At 42.5% G+C, this 20,603-nt stretch overlaps 1 protein-coding gene across 1 annotated transcript in view; it reads left to right on the top strand.

The window, feature by feature from the left end:
* Positions 1 to 4,077: 4,077 nt before the first annotated feature.
* The window catches only part of LOC136866644 (nose resistant to fluoxetine protein 6), a 77,005-nt gene continuing 60,479 nt past the window's right edge, over positions 4,078 to 20,603 (top strand). The window contains exons 1-3 of the mRNA XM_067143762.2: positions 4,078 to 4,128; positions 8,564 to 8,772; positions 14,207 to 14,277. Coding sequence (XP_066999863.2) covers positions 4,078 to 4,128; positions 8,564 to 8,772; positions 14,207 to 14,277 — 331 coding nt within the window. The remainder of the gene's footprint in view (positions 4,129 to 8,563; positions 8,773 to 14,206; positions 14,278 to 20,603) is intronic.

The raw sequence follows: 20,603 nt of genomic DNA, 5'->3' as shown, positions 1-20,603 counted from the left end.
CCGCGAAACCCGACGACAAAGTCAAATATTGCAAAAATACTAAGCAAAATTGGGCGTGGTCAGTAACTACAGAGGTGACCGTGCAGGCCTGAACGGTAGCGATCTGTAATCCACAACACTCCTAAACAGAACTTCCTGTACAGAACTGCCGTATTATTATTATTATTATTATTATTATTATTATATCATTTTATAATTATCTTTATATTTCGTGTGGCTATTTCTAGCCGAGTGCAGCCCTTGTAAGGCAGACCCTCCGATGAGGGTGGGCGGCATCTGGAATGTGTAGGTAACTGCGCGTTGTTGTGGTGAAGGATAGTGTTATGTGCAGTGTGTGAGTTGCAGGGATGTTGAGGACAGCACAAACACCCAGCCCCCGAGCCATTGGAATTAACCAATGAAGATTAAAATCCCAGACCCGGCCGGGAATCGAACCCGAAACCCTCTGAACCGAAGTCCAGTACGCTGACCATTCACCCAACGAGTCGGACATCAGTCCTGGGGAAGAGCGCAATTAAGCGCATCGTTACGCGTGTGTCTGTTTGAATGCCTTCACTCTTGTATGGAAACTGCCAGACCACTCCTAGGTGGCGAACCCTGAGGTCAGACTGTAGAATGGCCACCGTGGGATATAGGGACATACTGAGAGGTTCATCTCTGTTCTTTCAAACTTCACTTACCTCTGTTAAATTAGCAAGATCAGTATAGACTCTACTCATCCAACAGGGATAGTTAAGGTAAGGACCTATGATGACATAGAGAGGAACAGTTTTGATTTAGAAAAAGGAACCAGAGAGACCATTGACCTGCTAACTAGCACAGGGGAAAGGTATATTGAGAAAGGAAGAGAAGCTTATTTGTTGTCTTTCTTGACTTGGAAAAAGCTTCGATAGGGCTATGGAGCAAGCTGATGAGCATCTTGAAGAGAAAAGGAGTAGATTGGAAGGAGAAAAGACTTGTACACAACCTATATTTACAACGAAAACGAAAAGTAAGAATAAGAATTGGGAATGGAATATCGGAAGAAAGCAGAATTGGAAGGGGCGTTAGACAAGGTTGTTGCATATCTCCTTTGTTATTCAACTTATACCTGGAAGAGATTATTGGAAAATGCTTTGATGGAAGCAGAGGAGTGGACATTGGCGGAAAGAGAATTACATGTACAAGGTTTGCCGATAACATAGTATTGTTAGCAGAAAGAACTTTAAATAAAATGCTAAAAGATAGGAACGAAGCTTGCGAGGAATACGAGATGAGAATCAATAGGCCTACGTCACGAACAAAGAACATGGAGATCGGTAAAGGAATAAACCGACAAATATCAAGACAGAGCAAGCTAATGTCAGAGCTTTGAAATATCTTGGAAATACAATAAATGAAGACTTGAGATGCCGTCAGGAGGTGAAAACTCGCATTGCTATAGCGAAGGAAGCGTTCAATAGGGTACGGTAAGGGTGTATTCTGCCCGAAGGCAGGTCCGAACCTCCGCAGAGGTGTGCCTGAGCCGGAGTTTACGTACGGTAGGATGGCCAGTTCCTTTTCGCTCCTCCATTCCCTTACCCCCACCCCACCAACAGCGCGTGGCAACCCATCCAAATCTTGACCACGCCCAATGTTGCTTAACTTCGGAGATCTCTCGGGATCCGGTTAGTGTTGGCTACTGAATGTATGATTCGAAGCAGTGTATCGATTCATTCAAGTGTCCGAGTGAATCGATTCACAGGAACGGCGAGCTCACGGCACACGATTCAGCTTACTCCCAGCGGACAGTGCTGAGTGGCGCACTCACTGGACGTTGACGGGGAGCCGAGCTTCCGCTGCAGCGAGCAGTGAATCATGGCACATCGAAAGAATCGTGAACGAGCGCGGCTCAGTGAGACACATGATACACACGGCTCCTTATCGGCTCACTGGACACGCGGAGAGCCGAGCTTCTGCTGCAGCGAGACATACAGTGAGCCATGGCACATCGAAAGAATCGTGAACGAGCGCGGCTCAGTGAGACACAAGATACACACGGCTCCTTATCGGCTCACTGCATCGAGACATACAGTGAGCCATGCTACACTGAAATAATCGTATGCTATAATGGAGTCACGAGCTCAGCTCATTTGAAAATAATACCCATTTGCATTCACTGTCCTCTTCTTACAGGGAGGTTTAAATAATAGATGGATTTATTTGCAGTGTTAAAAAGGTAGTCACAACATAATTCTGAAATAGCTAGTAAGTAGGTAGGCTATTAGGTTATACTATTTATTAGTTTAATGAATCTTAGTATTATAACTTAGTTGACATTTGACAATTAAACTCGACTCTAGCCTGCCCTATGACTATGAGTCATGCTCATGACCACTCAAAAGTACCTTTTTTATATTGGGAAGAACGGCTCAGTATTTTCTCAGTTCATATGTCACATCGTTGCACAAGACTTCAATCATATGTGGACAGACGCAATAACAGTATGTTGAATCAGAAAACCAGCGGGCTACTGTACATCTCGGGTAGCCTATACAAAATATGACTATTAAAAAAAATCCTCAGCTGATAGAAAAATACTTTTTTTAAATGACTGAGCGAGTTGTCGTGCGGTTAATATCGCGTGGCTATGCCCTTGCATTCGAGGGATGGTGGGTTCGAATCCCACCGTCGGCAGCCGTTAAGACGGTTTTTCCGTAGTTTCCCCGTTTTCACACCAGAAAATGCTAGGACTGTACCTTAATTCAGGTCATGGCTGCTACCTTCCTAATCGTAACCTTTCCCACCCTGCTTCGCCGGAAACCTTCGGTGTATTAGAGTAACTAGCATTTTTTCTAAGAAAGGAGTTCATAGTATGAAGACCAGATGGCAGCTGCGAGCACTGAATGCTGTTGCTGCTGTCTTACCAGATGCAGTAGGAGCGGTGACCAATGAGCCGTGAATCGGATAACTGTATCGATTCAGTAACGTGAACGGAATCAAATGAATCGAATGTCCCATCACTAGATCCGGTGTCTCAACACGGCTACGGAAGAAGAGATCATTATGTGGCAAATTAGATAAAGGTTTGAGAAGAAGTATCGTGGCAGAGACGTGGACGTTGAGAAGAGATGATGAAGAAAGGCAACACATGTTTGAGATGTGGATGTGGATGAGATTGGGGAGAATAAGCTGGATGAAATGAAAAACTATTGGAAAGAGTTGGTGAGAAGAGGAGATCGCTGCAAGTTATAAGAGGAAGGAAGAAGAACTGGATGGGACACTAGTTGAGACGGCAGTGTTTTGATAACGGAAGCACTGGAAGGATTAGTTTGCTGAAGGAGACTGAGAGGAAGGAGAAGGTACAAGATGTCAGATGACATCAAAGAAGGAATAACTTACAAAGATCTGAAGAGGATGGCAGAAGGCAAGAAGGCATGGAGAGCTGACGTGTGAAAATCTGCCTGCGGGCAGAACACATGAAGACGACGACGACGATGACGATGATGATGATGATTATGATGATGCTGACAAACTCTCAACACCGTACTTCAGTTCTATGTGAGCATATTGCAATTATCAAACAGTACTTAGTGTTCTCTTCTTTCTTGTATCAAGTGTGGTGCACCTATATTATTTTTATTCTGAAAATCATCAGAGATTTTTGTTTATATCACCAAGAGCAGACAGTCTTGTTATTTTTAGTTCAGTGATTATTAATAAATTAAGACGTGTTATATAGTCTGAATATTTAATTTCTTTGGGTACAACACAGACATTCAGTTTATTTTCTCTTATAGTGTTCGATTCTTCAACCAAGGTGCCTGAAGGCATCTTCATGGGTAACCTCGTTCAGCTGGGGAACTATGATGAGTGCCTCAACGTGACGGATGTGCCTAGCTCGGAATGGACTTTCGACGGCCAACACTGTCTAGTAACACTCACCGTACAGCCAGGAGCAAGTTCAAGTGCAGCCGAGCGAGCTGTAATGAGTGCTCAACAGTTAGGGAGGAGTGCCGTAAACGGTGACATGGTGAGTTAACTGTACATCACTACAAATTTAAGCGAAGTTTACATATTTCCTTCTATTTTAGGCTTGTTTAATTAACACATGGACTGATGTCTACAAAACTGGACAATCAGGTGCTGAGGATACTTGGAGAGTCTACAGTAAATCACCCCGCACCGTTCAGACACCTGCCCCAAATGCTGAACAGCTATCAACATACGCTCCATAAAGAATGCTGGTTACTAGTTAAATTATTCTTCCACAACATCAGAAAACTCTTGATAATGCTGAAACACTTGCTTCCTTCAGCAGACCAAAGACAACATTCTCACTGTAAGACGGGTGATCCACAAGACCCAAGCGATAACAGTGATTGTTACGTTGGCAGCGAGTTGACAGGGCGTTGCCGTGTAGTTCAAGCGCACTTCATGACAATCCGTGGTCAGAGCTCTTTTTCTGCACAAAAATATATCATGACACGTACTTCAGCTTCAGTATTTTCTTGTAAACAGCGGAGCTTGTTTCAGGTTGACCACGTTCTGAACTGTAACTATAAACACTACGGCATGGAGTAATGCCGTCCCTTGGCTTTTCTTAAATAATTTGCGGTACTGTTTGCTCCGTCCGTGATTTAATTGAATAACTCTTATACAGAGTTGTAAAGAAAAATGTGAACCGAGTATATAAGCGTCAGATGGTTGGACATGCCGATAAACAATTTGAAAAAAAAGTCAATATATTGCGACGTTGTGATTTTATTCAGCTGCTCAAACTAGCCAATCAGATCGTTTCGCGGGCAAATTCAAATGAGCTTTGTGAGGTGGTGTTGCTAAACTTGCACATGACAAAGACCGGCTTGAAAGCTATGACGAGAAATCAGCAGCAAACATAAATACATCGTGGGTTTCAGCTCGTGTCGCCGTAGCGTACCAGTTGGAGGGTTCGTATTCAAATCCCTACGCTGGATAAGTTGTTTCTTCGATTGGTGCTCTCAAGTCGTTCTTAAACAACGTGTTTTAAGACAATTCTGATCGTGATTTATGGTCGTAATATTGAAAGGAACGTTCTGACAGTTCTTAGAGGGAGGTCTGTTTACTGCCTGCCTGAGGGAGGAGAAGGGAGTAAGGGGTATGGTTGCCATGGAAACGTGGGCGGACCCACTGCGGTTGTCATGGAGATAAACCTGCTGACTGGCTCGAGTTGCTTGGATTCGCCAAACTTCTCACTTCTGAGTTACGTAATACAGAACACAGCGGTCTGAACGTACCGAACAAGTGAGTCGGAAGTGAAGGGAAGGAGAAAGAAATGTAGAAATGTGGCAACACCTTGCAATACTCCTCCTTCCAGACCTATCTGTCAACACCAGGGGCCTAAAGTTAGGGTCTGCGGGACCTGCAATGCAGGCGGGCCCGGGCCTTTAAGGGGCCCCGCAGACTCCTTTTAAAAGCAATACAAATTACCGGACAAGTTGGCCGTGCGCGGTGGCAGCTGCGAACGTGCATCCGGGAGATAGTGTGTTCGACCCCTTATGTCGGTAAGCCTGAAGATAGTTTTCCGTAGCTTCCCATTCTTACACCAGTCAAATGCTGAGGTTCTACCTTAATTAAGGCCACGGCCGCTTCCTTCACACACCCAGGCCTTTCCTATCCCATCGTCGCCATGAGACCTATCTGTGTCGGTCCAACGTAAAACAAATTGTGATATATATTGTTACGGAGTTACCCGTGGAGCAGAAAGAGGTTAAAGAAGGTGTGGGCTTGAATGGGTCTAACTACAACGTCAAGAAAAGATTTATAACTTTAACAAAGGTTATATTTCCTTTAGAACTTCAAACTTAACCATTTTTATAACAATGTTACAGGTACAAATAGCAATCATTAAACGAGATTGGGAAAATTCCAAGATTCAGAACCTTGACACTTTGGGCTTTAAGCCCCTAGTTTTACAATTTTACAAGATGAAGAGGGGAAGAAATCCCCCAATTCAAGAGCATTTGCTCCCTAAACCACAATATCTAGCCTCCTAGAGGCACACTTTACAGTTACAAAACTAGCAAAAGAGCTAACAGGCTCTCCGTTTCTTTCAACCTCCTCGAGGCAACCTCAAAAATCTTACACTCTCTGGCCTTCCATGGCTCAACTTATAATTTGAAACAGGGGTATCTCGAACCCAAACTATAGGGCCTTTGCGAAAAAAAAAACAGGTTAAGTAAAATGCCCGAAACACAAACTGACTGAAGGCGAACTGCGCTACGAGATAATGAACACTTAAAAAGAGCTAAAGGGCTCTAGCCGATGAAACAGGGGCTATTCCCAAACTACTGAGATGGCTCGTATAAGGTTAAAATAATGCATTACGGAAAGGAAGAAAAACAGTTACAAAACGAAGCCACCTCAAACCAAGATGAAGGGGAGCTCGAGAGGGTACATCACTCTCTATCGCTGATTTGCAGTTAAAGATTTTATGAAACTTTTTACATTAGCCGGAAGAAGTTACATTTTAGAAAGGTAGGCTACATAGTCAAAGATTCGGACCTTTCCCTCGGGTTAAACTGCGGAGGTAGCAAGAAGAAATAAAGTTAGATGGACATTACCTTGTAGATGTTCTAGCTGCCGACGAAGAGGCCTCTCGCCTCCTGCTTAACACGCACACTACGAAAGATGGCGATGAATTGGCCAAGAAACGTGAAAAGTCGCCGTTTATAAACGCTCAAGGAAGATTCGAGATCATTCAAGACTAAGCTAGCCACGCCCTCTCAATTTATTGGCTGATTTCAAAAATTACACTCAGAATCGAACAAGAAGCCTGTAATAGGTTGAAAATTAATTACAGAAATTAGGGATTGGCTAGATTCAAAACTGGCGGAAAGAAAAAATAAATATTGCTAACCTAAAAATGAATGAACATCATTCAGTTACAAAAACCTAGAAATACAAAACTTCTTTAAATTATAAATTCTTACACCTCGCACCAGGGTACATGATCATAGTTTTTAGTAGTGTCATCTGTGGAAGAATGTTAAAACTTCTTGATGAATGGCAAACAAAACAAGGGTAAATTCACTCAGTTTAGGCAACTGCCCAATACAAAAATTACGTCATATTACTGTGGTGACATCTTTTGAGTAAATTTCTAAGTTGGTGTAGTTTTAGTTTCATCGTTTTACCAACAGAGGAGTTCATTTAAGCGCAGAATTTGAATGCGTGGCGTTGGGGTGTACCTCCCTGTACATATATATCTAACCTAATGTCTCCTTGTAAGGATATGGTCAGGCCACTTTTGTAGAATCAGTATTAATAGTCTTTTCTTTTACAGTTTTTACACAGAGAAATTACCATTTCGTTGCATCCAGCTACATTTATTATAACCGTGTTGAGTGAAAAACATCACAGCTGTAATGTTGCCGTCTCTCGCAATACCGTGGCTTACTCCTCACAAAAAGCCCTGAACCAATTTAAAACAAATAACTACAGCAATGAAAATTGATACCAAAATATGATATTTTCGCTTGAAAATCATACTTTCTTGATGTGTAGTGCACCTGAGATCGTGTTATGCAGAAATTCTGCTGAAATTATTTATTCCAGAGCAATGTAGAATATTAATAAGAGGGAGGTGTAGCCAGGTTCACTCAGGCAACTGAGTTTCGAACAAGCTCTCTTTGCACGAAAGCTGTACTCTTTTATATTTTTCAAACATATTTTGAACAGTTTTTGAATTAATTTTGTTTGCATATTTTTCTGCATTGCCATCGAATAAATTATTATGACTGAGACTGTGGTGAAGCCTCCGTGGCTCAGGCGGCAGCGTGTCGGCCTCTCACAGCTGGGCTCCGTGGTTCAAATCCCGGTCACTCCATGTGAGATTTGCGCTGGACAAAGCTGAGGCGAGACAGGTTTTTCTCCGAGTACTCCGGTTTTCCCTGTCATGTTTCATTCCAGCAACACTCTCCAATATCATTTCATCTATCAGCCAAATCAATGCTCCACAGGAGTGTGACAGGCTTCGACAGCCGGCACAATTTCTATCCTCGCCGCTAGATGGGGGCTTCATTCATTCCATTCCTGACCCGGTCAAATGACTGGAAACAGGCTGTGGATTTTAATTTTAATTTTCAACTGAGACTTTGGTATCGGTTAAAGTGTATAGTTTTGTAGTTACTGAAAAATGAAACCAATCCTAAGTACGAGCAACTAAGTGGTGTATGGTGTATTAGCCGTTAATCGAAGGAGGGAGCCAAATAAAACCTATTAAACAATACTTTTAATAATCTTACAATAGTAAGAAATCCGTTTTCTTACGGTATATAATTTGACAATATATTACATATTATCTACCTGCTGTAATTACATTCATATTAGTAATTAATAGGTTATGCATAGTACTTGAGAGGGCCCGAATGTTTCCTTTGGCAGGCGGGACCCTATCACACGCCTGATCAACGCGCTTCTTTTAATATTACGGGTGAACTTATAAATATTGTTCACTTTACGACTATAATTGTCACTGATAATCTACGTGAAAAGTGTTTGAATGTTGCAAATAATTATTATTGCTTGATATCTTTAGCGGGACAATGACATCTGTTCATTCCAGGGTAACGTTGTTGCTGCTCTTGAAGGACTCAAACTGCAAATAGCCCAGTGCATTCCTTCGACCTGCAGTGCTACGGAGTTAAAAGCAGCGCTGAATGTATTCCTGAAGAGAAACCCATCTTTGAAGAACATACAGGCTGACGTAAATCCAGATCAGTGCCACACCATCAAGAAAGGCTACCACCTTCGAGCTGTAGACTGGTTTGCGATGTAAGTATGTAACTCACCCCAGCCATAAGACATACTCAGTACAGTTGCTAGGAAACATATCGCGTCGCACTTCTTGTATCGATAATTTCAGACGATCCCCAGCCATAAGACATACTCAGTACGGTTGCTAGGTAACATCGCGCCACACATCTTGTATCGCTAATTTCAGATGACCGCAGCAAAAAGACATAGTCAGTACGGTTGCTAGGTAACATCGCGCGACACATCTTGTGTCGCTAATTTCAGATGACCGCAGCAATAAGACATAGTCAGTACGGTTGCTAGGTAACATCGCGCCACACTTCTTGTGTCGCTAATTTCAGATGACCGCAGCAATAAGACATAGTCAGTACGGTTGCTAGGTAACATCGCGCCACACATCTTGTGTCGCTAATTTCAGATGACCCCAGCTATAAGACATAGTCAGTACGGTTGCTAGGTAACATCCCGCCACACTTCTTGTATCGCTAATTTCAGATGACCGCAGCAATAAGACATAGTCAGTACGGTTGCTAGGTAACATCGCGCGACACATCTTGTGTCGCTAATTTCAGATGACCGCAGCAATAAGTCATAGTCAGTACAGTTGCTAGGTAACATCGCGCGACACATCTTGTGTCGCTAATTTCAGATGACCGCAGCAATAAGACATAGTCAGTACGGTTGCTAGGTAACATCGCGCGACACATCTTGTGTCGCTAACTTCAGATGACCGCAGCAATAAGACATAGTCAGTACGGTTGCTAGGTAACATCGCGCGACACATCTTGTGTCGCTAATTTCAGATGACCGCAGCAATAAGACATAGTCAGTACGGTTGCTAGGTAACATCGCGCCACACATCTTGTGTCGCTAATTTCAGATGGCCGCAGCTGTAAGACATAGTCAATATGGTCGCTAGGTAACATCGCGCCACACTTCTTGTATCGCTAATTTCAGACGACCGCAGCAATAAGACATAGTCAGTATGGTCGCTAGGTAACATCGCGCCACACTTCTTGTATCGCTAATTTCAGATGGCCGCAGCTGTAAGACATAGTCAGTACGGTCGCTAGGTAACATCGCGCCACACTTCTTGTATCGCTAATTTCAGATGACCGCAGCAATAAGACATAGTCAGTACAGTTGCTAGGTAACATCGCGCGACACATCTTGTGTCGCTAATTTCAGATGACCGCAGCAATAAGACATAGTCAGTACGGTTGCTAGGTAACATCGCGCGACACATCTAGTGTCGCTAATTTCAGATGACCGCAGCAATAAGACATAGTCAGTACGGCTGCTAGGTAACATCGCGCGACACATCTTGTGTCGCTAATTTCAGATGACCGCAGCAATAAGTCATAGTCAGTACAGTTGCTAGGTAACATCGCGCGACACATCTTGTGTCGCTAATTTCAGATGACCGCAGCAATAAGACATAGTCAGTACGGTTGCTAGGTAACATCGCGCGACACATCTTGTGTCGCTAATTTCAGATGACCGCAGCAATAAGACATAGTCAGTACGGTTGCTAGGTAACATCGCGCGACACATCTTGTGTCGCTAATTTCAGATGACCGCAGCAATAAGACATAGTCAGTACGGTTGCTAGTTAACATCGCGCCACACATCTTGTGTCGCTAATTTCAGATGACCGCAGCAATAAGACATAGTCACTACGGTTGCTAGGTAACATCGCGTCACACATCTTGTGTCGCTAATTTCAGATGGCCGCAGCTGTAAGACATAGTCAATATGGTCGCTAGGTAACATCGCGCCACACTTCTTGTATCGCTAATTTCAGACGACCGCAGCAATAAGACATAGTCAGTATGGTCGCTAGGTAACATCGCGCCACACTTCTTGTATCGCTAATTTCAGATGGCCGCAGCTGTAAGACATAGTCAGTACGGTCGCTAGGTAACATCGCGCCACACTTCTTGTATCGCTAATTTCAGATGACCGCAGCAATAAGACATAGTCAGTACAGTTGCTAGGTAACATCGCGCGACACATCTTGTGTCGCTAATTTCAGATGACCGCAGCAATAAGACATAGTCAGTACGGTTGCTAGGTAACATCGCGCCACACATCTTGTGTCGCTAATTTCAGATGGCCGCAGCTGTAAGACATAGTCAATATGGTCGCTAGGTAACATCGCGCCACACTTCTTGTATCGCTAATTTCAGACGACCGCAGCAATAAGACATAGTCAGTATGGTCGCTAGGTAACATCGCGCGACACATCTTGTGTCGCTAATTTCAGATGACCGCAGCAATAAGACATAGTCAGTATGGTCGCTAGGTAACATCGCGCCACACGTCTTGTATCGCTAATTTCAGATGGCCGCAGCTGTAAGATATAGTCAGTACGGTTCGCCACTAGATGGCTCACTATGCGCTACGTTCCGAGTGGGATGTGAGGAACGCTATCTTAGCTCCAATTAAGATGTTTATTTCAATACGTCTGTGATGTGCTTAGTGAAATGTAGAGCAAAGTCATCACATCAAAGACGAATGTGGTAGAAGAGAAAATAAAATAATAGAACATAACAAAATAAATAAAATAAATTAAGTGCAACGAATACTGAGAAGCATACCAGAATAGAATACAGATGAAGATGGGAAGAGATGTATGTAGTTGAGAGTTTGTTCCCCGTTTATTCGCCTCTTCCGACACGTAGGGAATGCTGTAGATGTAGTCTATCACCCCCACGCACAGGGGAAAGAATAAAATAAGAGGTATGATCCTTCCAAGTCTGAAGATACAGCTAAACGTGAGGAAAGGGTCACGAACGGCGCGAAAATTAAATACCGTTTACGTCTCCTAAATCTCATGAAATATTGCTCACTTGGCGAGGTATTTTCGCCGTGTTAGCTGTACAGTTGCATTCGGGAGTTGATGTCTTCGAACTCCATCGTCGGTGATTTTCTACGGTTTCCCAGTTTCACATGAGTTAAATGTACTTTAATTAAAGCTTCGACCTCTACGTCCTCAGTACTATCCATTTCGTAAACCAACATCACCAAAAAACTTACAAGAGTCAGTGCGACGTTAAAGATACAGCAAAAAGCATAGTTTCTTTTATTCTAATCCATATTCAAGAGGTATAATGTTTATCATCTTGGATAAGGAATGAAAACCGAAAAGCAGGAGAGTACCGAGTGGTATTAACTGAACTTCACCAATGCAGGCATTTCAAACCCAACGCCATATATGAACAAGCATATGAAACTTACGTGGTCATTTCTAACCTTGACTGGACTTCTTAGTACTTACCTCGTATACGCGTCTAAATCTATATTTTTAAATATATTACTTAGTCCCTTCAGAATGTCAAGTCTTCAATTGCAGAATTTTGAATAACAATAAGATTACATATCGTCGCTGTTACAGAAAACCTAATATCTCCCAATGCTCTTCCTATCCATTACTCTCTTTATCCCTCTTACACTCAGCTCAGCGCAAGAGGTTATGGCTCAGTACTATTTAGGGATTTTGGTCATTTATGTGGCTGTTACACGGTAAGCATGATTGTGACAGTAACTTTACTCAACAGATTTATCCACTAGCCCTACGAAATATTTTTATTTTATTTCGACAAACGAAATCTGTTGATCGTGAATGTTTATGTTGTGGATGTTTGAAGTTGTTATTCCGTGAATCTGTTTGTGGTTGGCTTATGGATACAACAATTTGATCGTGCTATCAGTTTAGTTTAGAGTTTATTTCGTTTCTTTGGTAAATTGTGTGTTCGCTGTACTTCCAGAACTATAATTATACATCTTCTCATTACTCCGTTGTTGCACATGCTTGCGTCATCATTTTCTCGCAATGGCTTGGCCATGTTCAAGGCCAAATGATTCCAATATCCTTGAATTTTTGGATAATTTAGACAGTAATAGTGACTTTTGTGTCGAAATTGATTCCTGTTATGTGGGAAGTGACGGTTTTACCCCTGAAGATTTTCGCACAGTCACAACTGCTTACCGTGCATCGGACCGTGAAGAACCTGACATCGATGACAGTTAAGTGTACAGTGAATAAGTTTGTGCCACACTTCATGAGTGAATTGCAGCACTCACATCATATTATTCAGAATTAAATATGCGTTCTTTCAGGTATAAGAGTAAAGAATAAAGTCGCAATAATGTCTGATCTTTCTTTCATTGAAAACCATTATTTATTTTTCAAAAATATTTTCAAAGTTTAATATTTATTTTGGGTTTACCAATAATAATACGTCCAAGTTATATTTATTTCTCAAATGCTCATAGTTTCCTATATCAGTCTGATTTATTTGATTTTAATATGTGTTAAACAGTTTATATGCTGATTTTTTGTAATTTGGTTGCAAAATGACAAACAATTAGTTTGAACTGCTTCGAGCGAACCCATGCACATAGGCTGAGTGCAGGGGGGTTGAGACTGGTGATGCATCCCAGCTCCATATGGGCATGTATTTCAGCAGCGCAATTTTCGTTGTGTCATTTTCCTATGGTAATAAGTAAAGAAAAATGAACTTCATCATCATCATCTGTTTACCCTCCAGGTTCGGCTTTTCCCTCGGACTCAGCGAGGGATCCCACCTCTACCACATCAAGGGCAGTGTCCTGGAGCTTCAGACTCTTGGTCGTGGGATACAACTGGGGAGAATGACCAGTACCTCGCCCAGGCGGCCTCACCTGCTATGGTGAACAGGGGCCTTGTGGAGGGATGGGAAGATCGGATGGGATAGGCAAGGAAGAGGGAAGGAAGCGGCCGTGGCCTTACGTTAGGTACCATCCCGGCATTCGCCTGGAGGAGAAGTGGGAAACCACGGAAAACCACTTCGAGGATGGCTGAGGTGGGAATCGAACCCACCTCTACTCAGTTGACCTCCCGAGGCTGAGTGGACCCCGTTCCAGCCCTCGTACCTCTTTTCAAATTTCGTGGCAGAGCCGGGAATCGAACCCGGACCTCCGGGGGTGGCAGCTAATCACGCTAACCACTACACCACAGAGGCGGACGAAAAAAAATGAACTTTCCCTACATTATGCTGTAGGAGAGCGTGAAAACATTCCTACAGTATCGTACAGTAAGGTTTATTTTCCCTTACACATTAGCATAGGAAAATGAACGCCACGAGCGTTGTTATGATGGACTGCATATCCATATATGGCTGAGAGGGCGCGACCAGTCTTAAGGATGATAATGGATAGGAAGAGCATTGTGGGATACGCGACGATATTCACATTTCTACCTGCTTCTGTACCATATTTTCCTTAAATCCCGGTGTACTGTAAATACTATTATCTCTTAGGCAGTCTTTTGAATGTTTTATTTATTTATTTATTTATTTATTTATTTATTTATTTATTTATTTATTTATTTATTTATTTCTTGTGTATATGTGCAGCATTGTGTTAAATCATTTAGTTCTCTATATTTGCGATTGGTTTGTATTTTCAGCGGCTTCTTGATATTCTTCATCATTATAGCCGCAGCCAGCACAGCGTACGATCTTCTCTGTAGAATGAAAGGTAAGTTGTACTTAAGAGAGATGTTTTACTAGATAATCTCGCAAGAGTTCGGGATTCTAGTTTGTTTAATGTAATCATACATGATACCATATTCACATATTATTAATTTTATAATTTCCAAGTGGCTAAGTTAATTTCCCTGTCTCCCTCCTACACACTACATGATTGACCCCTGGGTAGTAAATTGATGCTGCAGATTACTGATGCAAGTGTACAAGGTATATAATATTAATAATAATAATAATAATAATAATAATAATAGACAAGAGAACAGGTTTAAAATTCATGTAGGAAAAGCAAATTTATGTCAAAAATAAAAAAAATTCTTCAGAATGTCTAGTAACACAAATTGATCGAATAAAAGAGGGAAAGAAATTCAAATATTTGGGAGAAGCAATTTAAGAATATGGTTTGGAAAAATCCGCTGTAGAACAAAAGATACACAAGATGGAATGAGCATTTGGTATAACTAGTGATTTCTATCATGTTTGCGAGCATTATATAATCGATATAGTTGTAATGAAATGAGATGGCATATGGCTTTTAGTGCCGGGAGTGTCCGAGGACATGTTCTGCTCGCCAGGCGCAGGTCTTTTGATTTGGCGTCCGTAGGCGACCTGCGCTTCGTGCTGAGGATGAAATGATGATAAAGACAACACATAACCCAGCCGCCGTGCCAGTGAAATTAACCAATGATGGTTATAATTTCCGACCCTGCCTGGAATAGAACCCGGGACCCCTGTGACCAAAGGCCAGCACGCTAACTATTTAGCTATGGAGCCGGACGATATAGTTGTACTAAGACCATAAAAAGTCAGGTACTAATGTTTTTCGGATGACTCTGATAGCCGCGTTAGTTTGTTTACCTACCTCCGAAAAAATAAGGGGCTGGTGAACCACCCGGTATACAACAAAAGTGTTTATCTAAAAACCTCGAAAACCGAGCTCGATAGCTGCAGTCGCTTAAGTGCGGCCAGTATCCAGTAATCGGGAGATAGTGGGTTCGAGCCCCCCTGTCGGCAGCCCTGAAGACAATTTCCGTTTTTTCCCATTTTCACACCAGGCAAATGCCGGGGCTGTACCTTCATTAAGGCCACGGCCGCTTCCTTCCACTTCCTAGGACTTTCCTATCCCATCGTCGCCATAAGACATTTGTGTCGGTGCGACGTAAAGCAAATAGCAAATAGCAGAAACCTCGAAATACAACACTACAACACAGTAGTCAAACTGGAATGCGTATACGCGAGTGAATGTCCCGTATTTAATTACAAAGTGAATAAATTAGAATTACTGGAAAGAAAAATTATACGGAAAATACTCGGCCCGCTAAGAGCTCTAGAAATCAAGAAGTAATGATGAAATATGCCAAAACATAGAAATCATAACAGATACAATGCGGAAGAGGCGAGTGATAATTTTTGGACATTTATACAGAATGAATGACAACAGGTTAACCAAACGGATCTTCAAATATCTTTGGAACAAGAAGTCAACGACAACCTGGATTCAATAAGTCATGAAAGATTTGGAAGAAAACAGCATAAGAGAAGAAGAAGCAACAGACAGAGACAGAGAGAGGAAGAGAGATTTTAGAGAAAGAAAGTGTAAAAAATGGAAAGATTCCAAGGTCGCGAGGGAAAGAAAACTGGCTCAAAATGGTGTGAGGAAAGGAGAAGTAGGCATAGTGAAGAGATGAGGGAGTGTTGGAAGAGGAAGAATGAACAACAAAGGATGAAGCATTGAAACTGTCTCGTGGTTACTAGAAGACCCTAACGGAGAAATAATAATGATAATAATACGTTGCGAATAGGAGCCAAAGTAAGATATTACAGCACGGTTGTTTGGACAGAAGGTCTGTATGCTTCGAAGACTCTATGCATAAATCAAAGAGGACAAGTCGACAAGTTACTTACGGAGACTGCAGGAGGCTACTACGCAAGATCATGGGCAACAGTTGGGTTGACGGGCAGGTTCGATTAAGGTCCAACAAAGAAGTATACAGCAAGACAGAACAAATAAAAACAGCAATTAGAAGACTGCTCTTCTATGTGCATATCTCCCGTATGAATAACGAGCGTCTCACGAAGAAAATCTGGAATTTTCTGCATCTGAAGTCATCCGAGTAAAGATGGTTCCAGGAGTGTGAGAAACGTCTGCGAGAAATAGACATTGCGAAGGATGAAATCCATGATCGGGATAGTTTCGGGAGGCTTGTGAAAAGTCAGCATTGCTTTATATTGGAGTCAGGACTCAGAAGAAGCCTTTGTTTTATAGATTTGTTTCCCTGTCAGCATGGATATTTGAATCACGATTCGTTAATTTCTCAGACTTGGGGACGGGATGTTATTCCCAATACACATCTATTCTTGCACGCACCACACTTCCAACCAGAAGAGAAACACACAGTACTGTTTAACAAGTGAGGTCTACATGTGTGACAGAGTTGGCACTTGTGACCTCACATAGCAGGGAAAATGCCAGCAAATAAAGAGGAAAAATGTGACATGTAAAGTGATCAATAAAATTTACCTTTCTTATTTGTATTCCAACTTGAGAAAAGTTTTCCCCGGGTAAGTTCTTTTCCCCCAGTGATAGTAGTTTCTGCAAGTATGTACCATCCTTTCTTATTCTATAAACACCGCCGGATGTAGAATGGGTTACCGTGACTATATGCCTCTGTATTCGGAAGACGGACAGGGGCGGACCCTCACCATGGGCTGTCCGGAGAATGGTTTTCTGTAGTCGGGATGTGTCCTAGTATAGGCCACAGACACCAACCCTTTCGCATTCACCACACATGTTCTTCTCCAATCTCCTGACCTGAGAGACGGCGTCATGGCCTAAGATGCCCGCCTCTACCTTCCTCCCCCCATGGCGCAACAGCCCCGAAGGACCATGGCCTACCAAGCGACCACTGCTCAGCACGAAGGCCTGCAGATTACGAGGTGTCGTGTGGTCAGCACGACGGATCCTCTTGGCTTTCTAGACCGGGGCCGCCATCTCACCGTCAGATATCTCCTCAGTTATAATCACGTAGGCCGAGTGGACCTCGAACCAGCCCTCAGATGCAGATAAAAATCCATGACCTGGCCGGGAATCGAACCTGCGGCCTCCGGGTAAGAAGAAGGCACGCTACTCCTACACCGCGGGGCTGGCGGCCTCTGTCTTTAAGAGAAGAATAAATCATTGAATAGTAGTTTACAACAGACTCCTAAGCTTTTTATGCACATAGGCCTACTACGACGATGGCTACTGTAATTCTTAAGCAAAACGTACATTTAGGAAAGAAGTGAGTAAAAAAGAAGGATTATTACAGCTCACTTTGTGGTAATAACCATTACTACTCTTATTCCCTAGCAGTTGCAACTTAATGACATTAAATAACCTGCTCGTAACATCCTCCATTTGATTCCCATATCTAATCTTGCATTCTCCTAAATTCACTTTCCTAATACTCTATAATTCAACACCTCTGTCTCCAATTTATTTCTGTTACACACCTCTCTTCTCCCCTTGCTGCCATATTTGGCTTACATTTCTCCACACTGTTCTAATTCTCCTATCATCTAACTTATTTACTTCCTCGGACTGTATCTGGACTCCTCTCTCATCCGCTCCTCGAATCATACCTCCGCAGTATTCGGGAGATAATAGGTTGGAACCCCACTGTCGGCAGCCCTGAAGATGGTTTTCCGTGGTTTCTCATTTTCACACTAGGAAAATACTGGGGTTGTACCTTAATTAAGGCAACGGCCGCTTCCTTCCCACTCCCAGCCTTTCCCTGTCCTGTCGTCGCCATAAGACCTTTCTGTGTCGGTGCGACGTAAAGCAACTAGCATAACTCCGTCAGTAAACAGTATTATAGACATGATATGGGCTTTTGGGCTTATGTCTTGTCAAGAAAACAAGGTTAAACTTCTTACGTTTCGCAAAGAACTTAAAATCTCGACTTTTCACGAGAAAGGATTCTACATAAAATCATCTGAATATGCGGAGCAATGTTCTCTGCGAAACATAAAGTGTTTTATCTCATTTGCTTGACACGGCAAAGCCCAAAAGCCCATACATATCATGTCTACAAGTACGACCTGTGAAAGCATCAATGTTAAGAAAGTATTATGTAAATTCTTGTATATTCGTGAGTTCCTTGTGCTGCCCTACATGATAACATCCATCACAATTATGAAAGTACACCCAAGTTCATAAAAACCGAACACCTTGAAAGATTAGAGATAGGAAGTTCATATTCCTACCGCTTTTCCTCACACCTGTGGGGTCATGGGTGCGAACTGCGTCACACATATGTGGATTTGGCCCTGTTCTACGGCCTGATGCCCTTCCTGACGCCAACCCTATATGGAGGGATGTAATCACTATTGCGTGTTTCTGTGGTGGTTGGTAGTGTAGTGTGTTGTCCGAATATGAAGACGAGAGTGTTAGGGCAGACAAAAACACCCAGTCCCCGGGCCAAAAGAATTAATCAGAAGCGATTAAAATCCACGACCCGATCGGCAATCAAACCCGGGACCCTCTGAATTTAAGGGGAGTACGCTGACCATTCATCCAATGAGTCGGACGAAATGAAACACTACAACACAGTAATCAAACTAAAGAGTCTATATGCCACGGAATGCACGTTCTGTATGAAAACCGCTGAAATAGAAGAGAGAGAAGAAGAAAAAGGAAAATATTGGGGAAAATCTGGGACCATCGAAAACGGAAGAAGGAGAGTTTATACATAGGAAGAATAAAGATCTATAGAAGGACGAAGTAAATGAAAGGATGTCAGACAAGATCAGAAAGAGGAGAATTAAAATTGTGGTCACTTAATGAGGATGGATAACAAGAGATTGACAAAATGTGTGTTTAACCCTTTTTACTAGAGGAAGAATGATAGCCAGCGGATCCAAATAATAAAAAAGGATATGACAGATATTGGAATAACAAACGATATAATACAAGAGAGAACAACTTTCAGAAGATTGATACAAAATTTCAAGGGTTTCCAGGAGAAGGAGAAGGAGAAAGACACATCTGGACACAAGACGCAGGAAACAGCAAAGTGAAAGGATGAAGGACTATTGGTAGTGAAGGTTGATGATGATGATGATGATGATGATGATGATGATGATGATGATGATGATGATGATGTTTAAAGGGGCCTAACATCTAAGGTCATCGGGCCCGGTAGTGAAGAAAAGAACGGTCAAGGTGTATGCATAGGGTTACTTTCTGAGGTCCTTAAATCGCCAAAATCGAAAAGAAGAAGGGAGAAGAAGAAGAAGAAGAATTGTCAGCCTTCTAACACACATATAGTCGGTTCATGTTGCTTCCGCCCGTCCTGTATAATTAACTTTGACGTATCTTTACGTGCTGATTTATCTTAATCTCCCTTGGTACGTCTTTACGTATGTCTACTAATAATAAGTGGGTGATCATGTCTGCATACAAGTTACGCCGTTCGAAGGACAGGCCCGCGCAGGCGAGTAACTCCATCCTGCACGAGACTGAGTTGATAGCTCGTGAGCTACTTGCAATAAATAGTCTCCCGCAATTGTAAGGGGCCACACTCTATCAGTACGGAAGCACTCAAAGCACGAAGAAAGCCAGTGATAACGGGGCAAACGTGGGGAGAATGCCGTGAGGTAATGACCATTGTGTAACTCGTGCTGGGAGAAACTGTCATTGTACAAGTCGTATGGCGCAATGAAAACATAAAGCACGTGTTCGTGAGACCGGCAAGTAAAGTAGCATTGGGAGAAAAATGTGATCACTTCCTTTGTGGAGTAAAGTGTTTATACAACGAAGTCCTGAAAGACATACGGCACGTCAGAGATATTGGAAAAATATTACACCATTTCCGGAAAACTATCTACGCCCTGATATCCTCTAAACATAGTGTCAATCCATTTTACACTAAAATAAATGCATTGTAGAAGGTGGTGGTGGTGATTATGGTTTTAAGAGAATGTACAACTAAGCACCTATTCTATAGTATCACTGATATGAAATGGCGTATGGCTTTTAGTGCCGGGAGTGTTCGAGGACAAGTTCGGCTCGCCAGATGTAGGTCTTTTGATTTGACACCCGTAGGCGACCTGCGCGTCGTGATGAGGATGAAATGATGATGAAGACGACACATACACCCAGTCCCCGTGCCAGCGAAATTAACCAATGAATGTTAAAACTCCCGACCTTGCCGGGAATCGAACCCGGGACCCCTGTGACCAAAGGCCAGCACACTAACCATTTAGCCATGGAGCCGGACGTATATTATCACTAATCACAGGGAAAGAATGGAGGGGATCCGACATTTAGAGAAATGA

The sequence above is a fragment of the Anabrus simplex genome, chromosome 3, assembly GCF_040414725.1.
Source record: "Anabrus simplex isolate iqAnaSimp1 chromosome 3, ASM4041472v1, whole genome shotgun sequence".
Lineage (NCBI taxonomy): Eukaryota > Metazoa > Arthropoda > Insecta > Orthoptera > Tettigoniidae > Anabrus > Anabrus simplex.
Note: the sequence above shows the minus strand (reverse complement) of the source record. Positions and strands in the feature narration are given on the sequence as shown.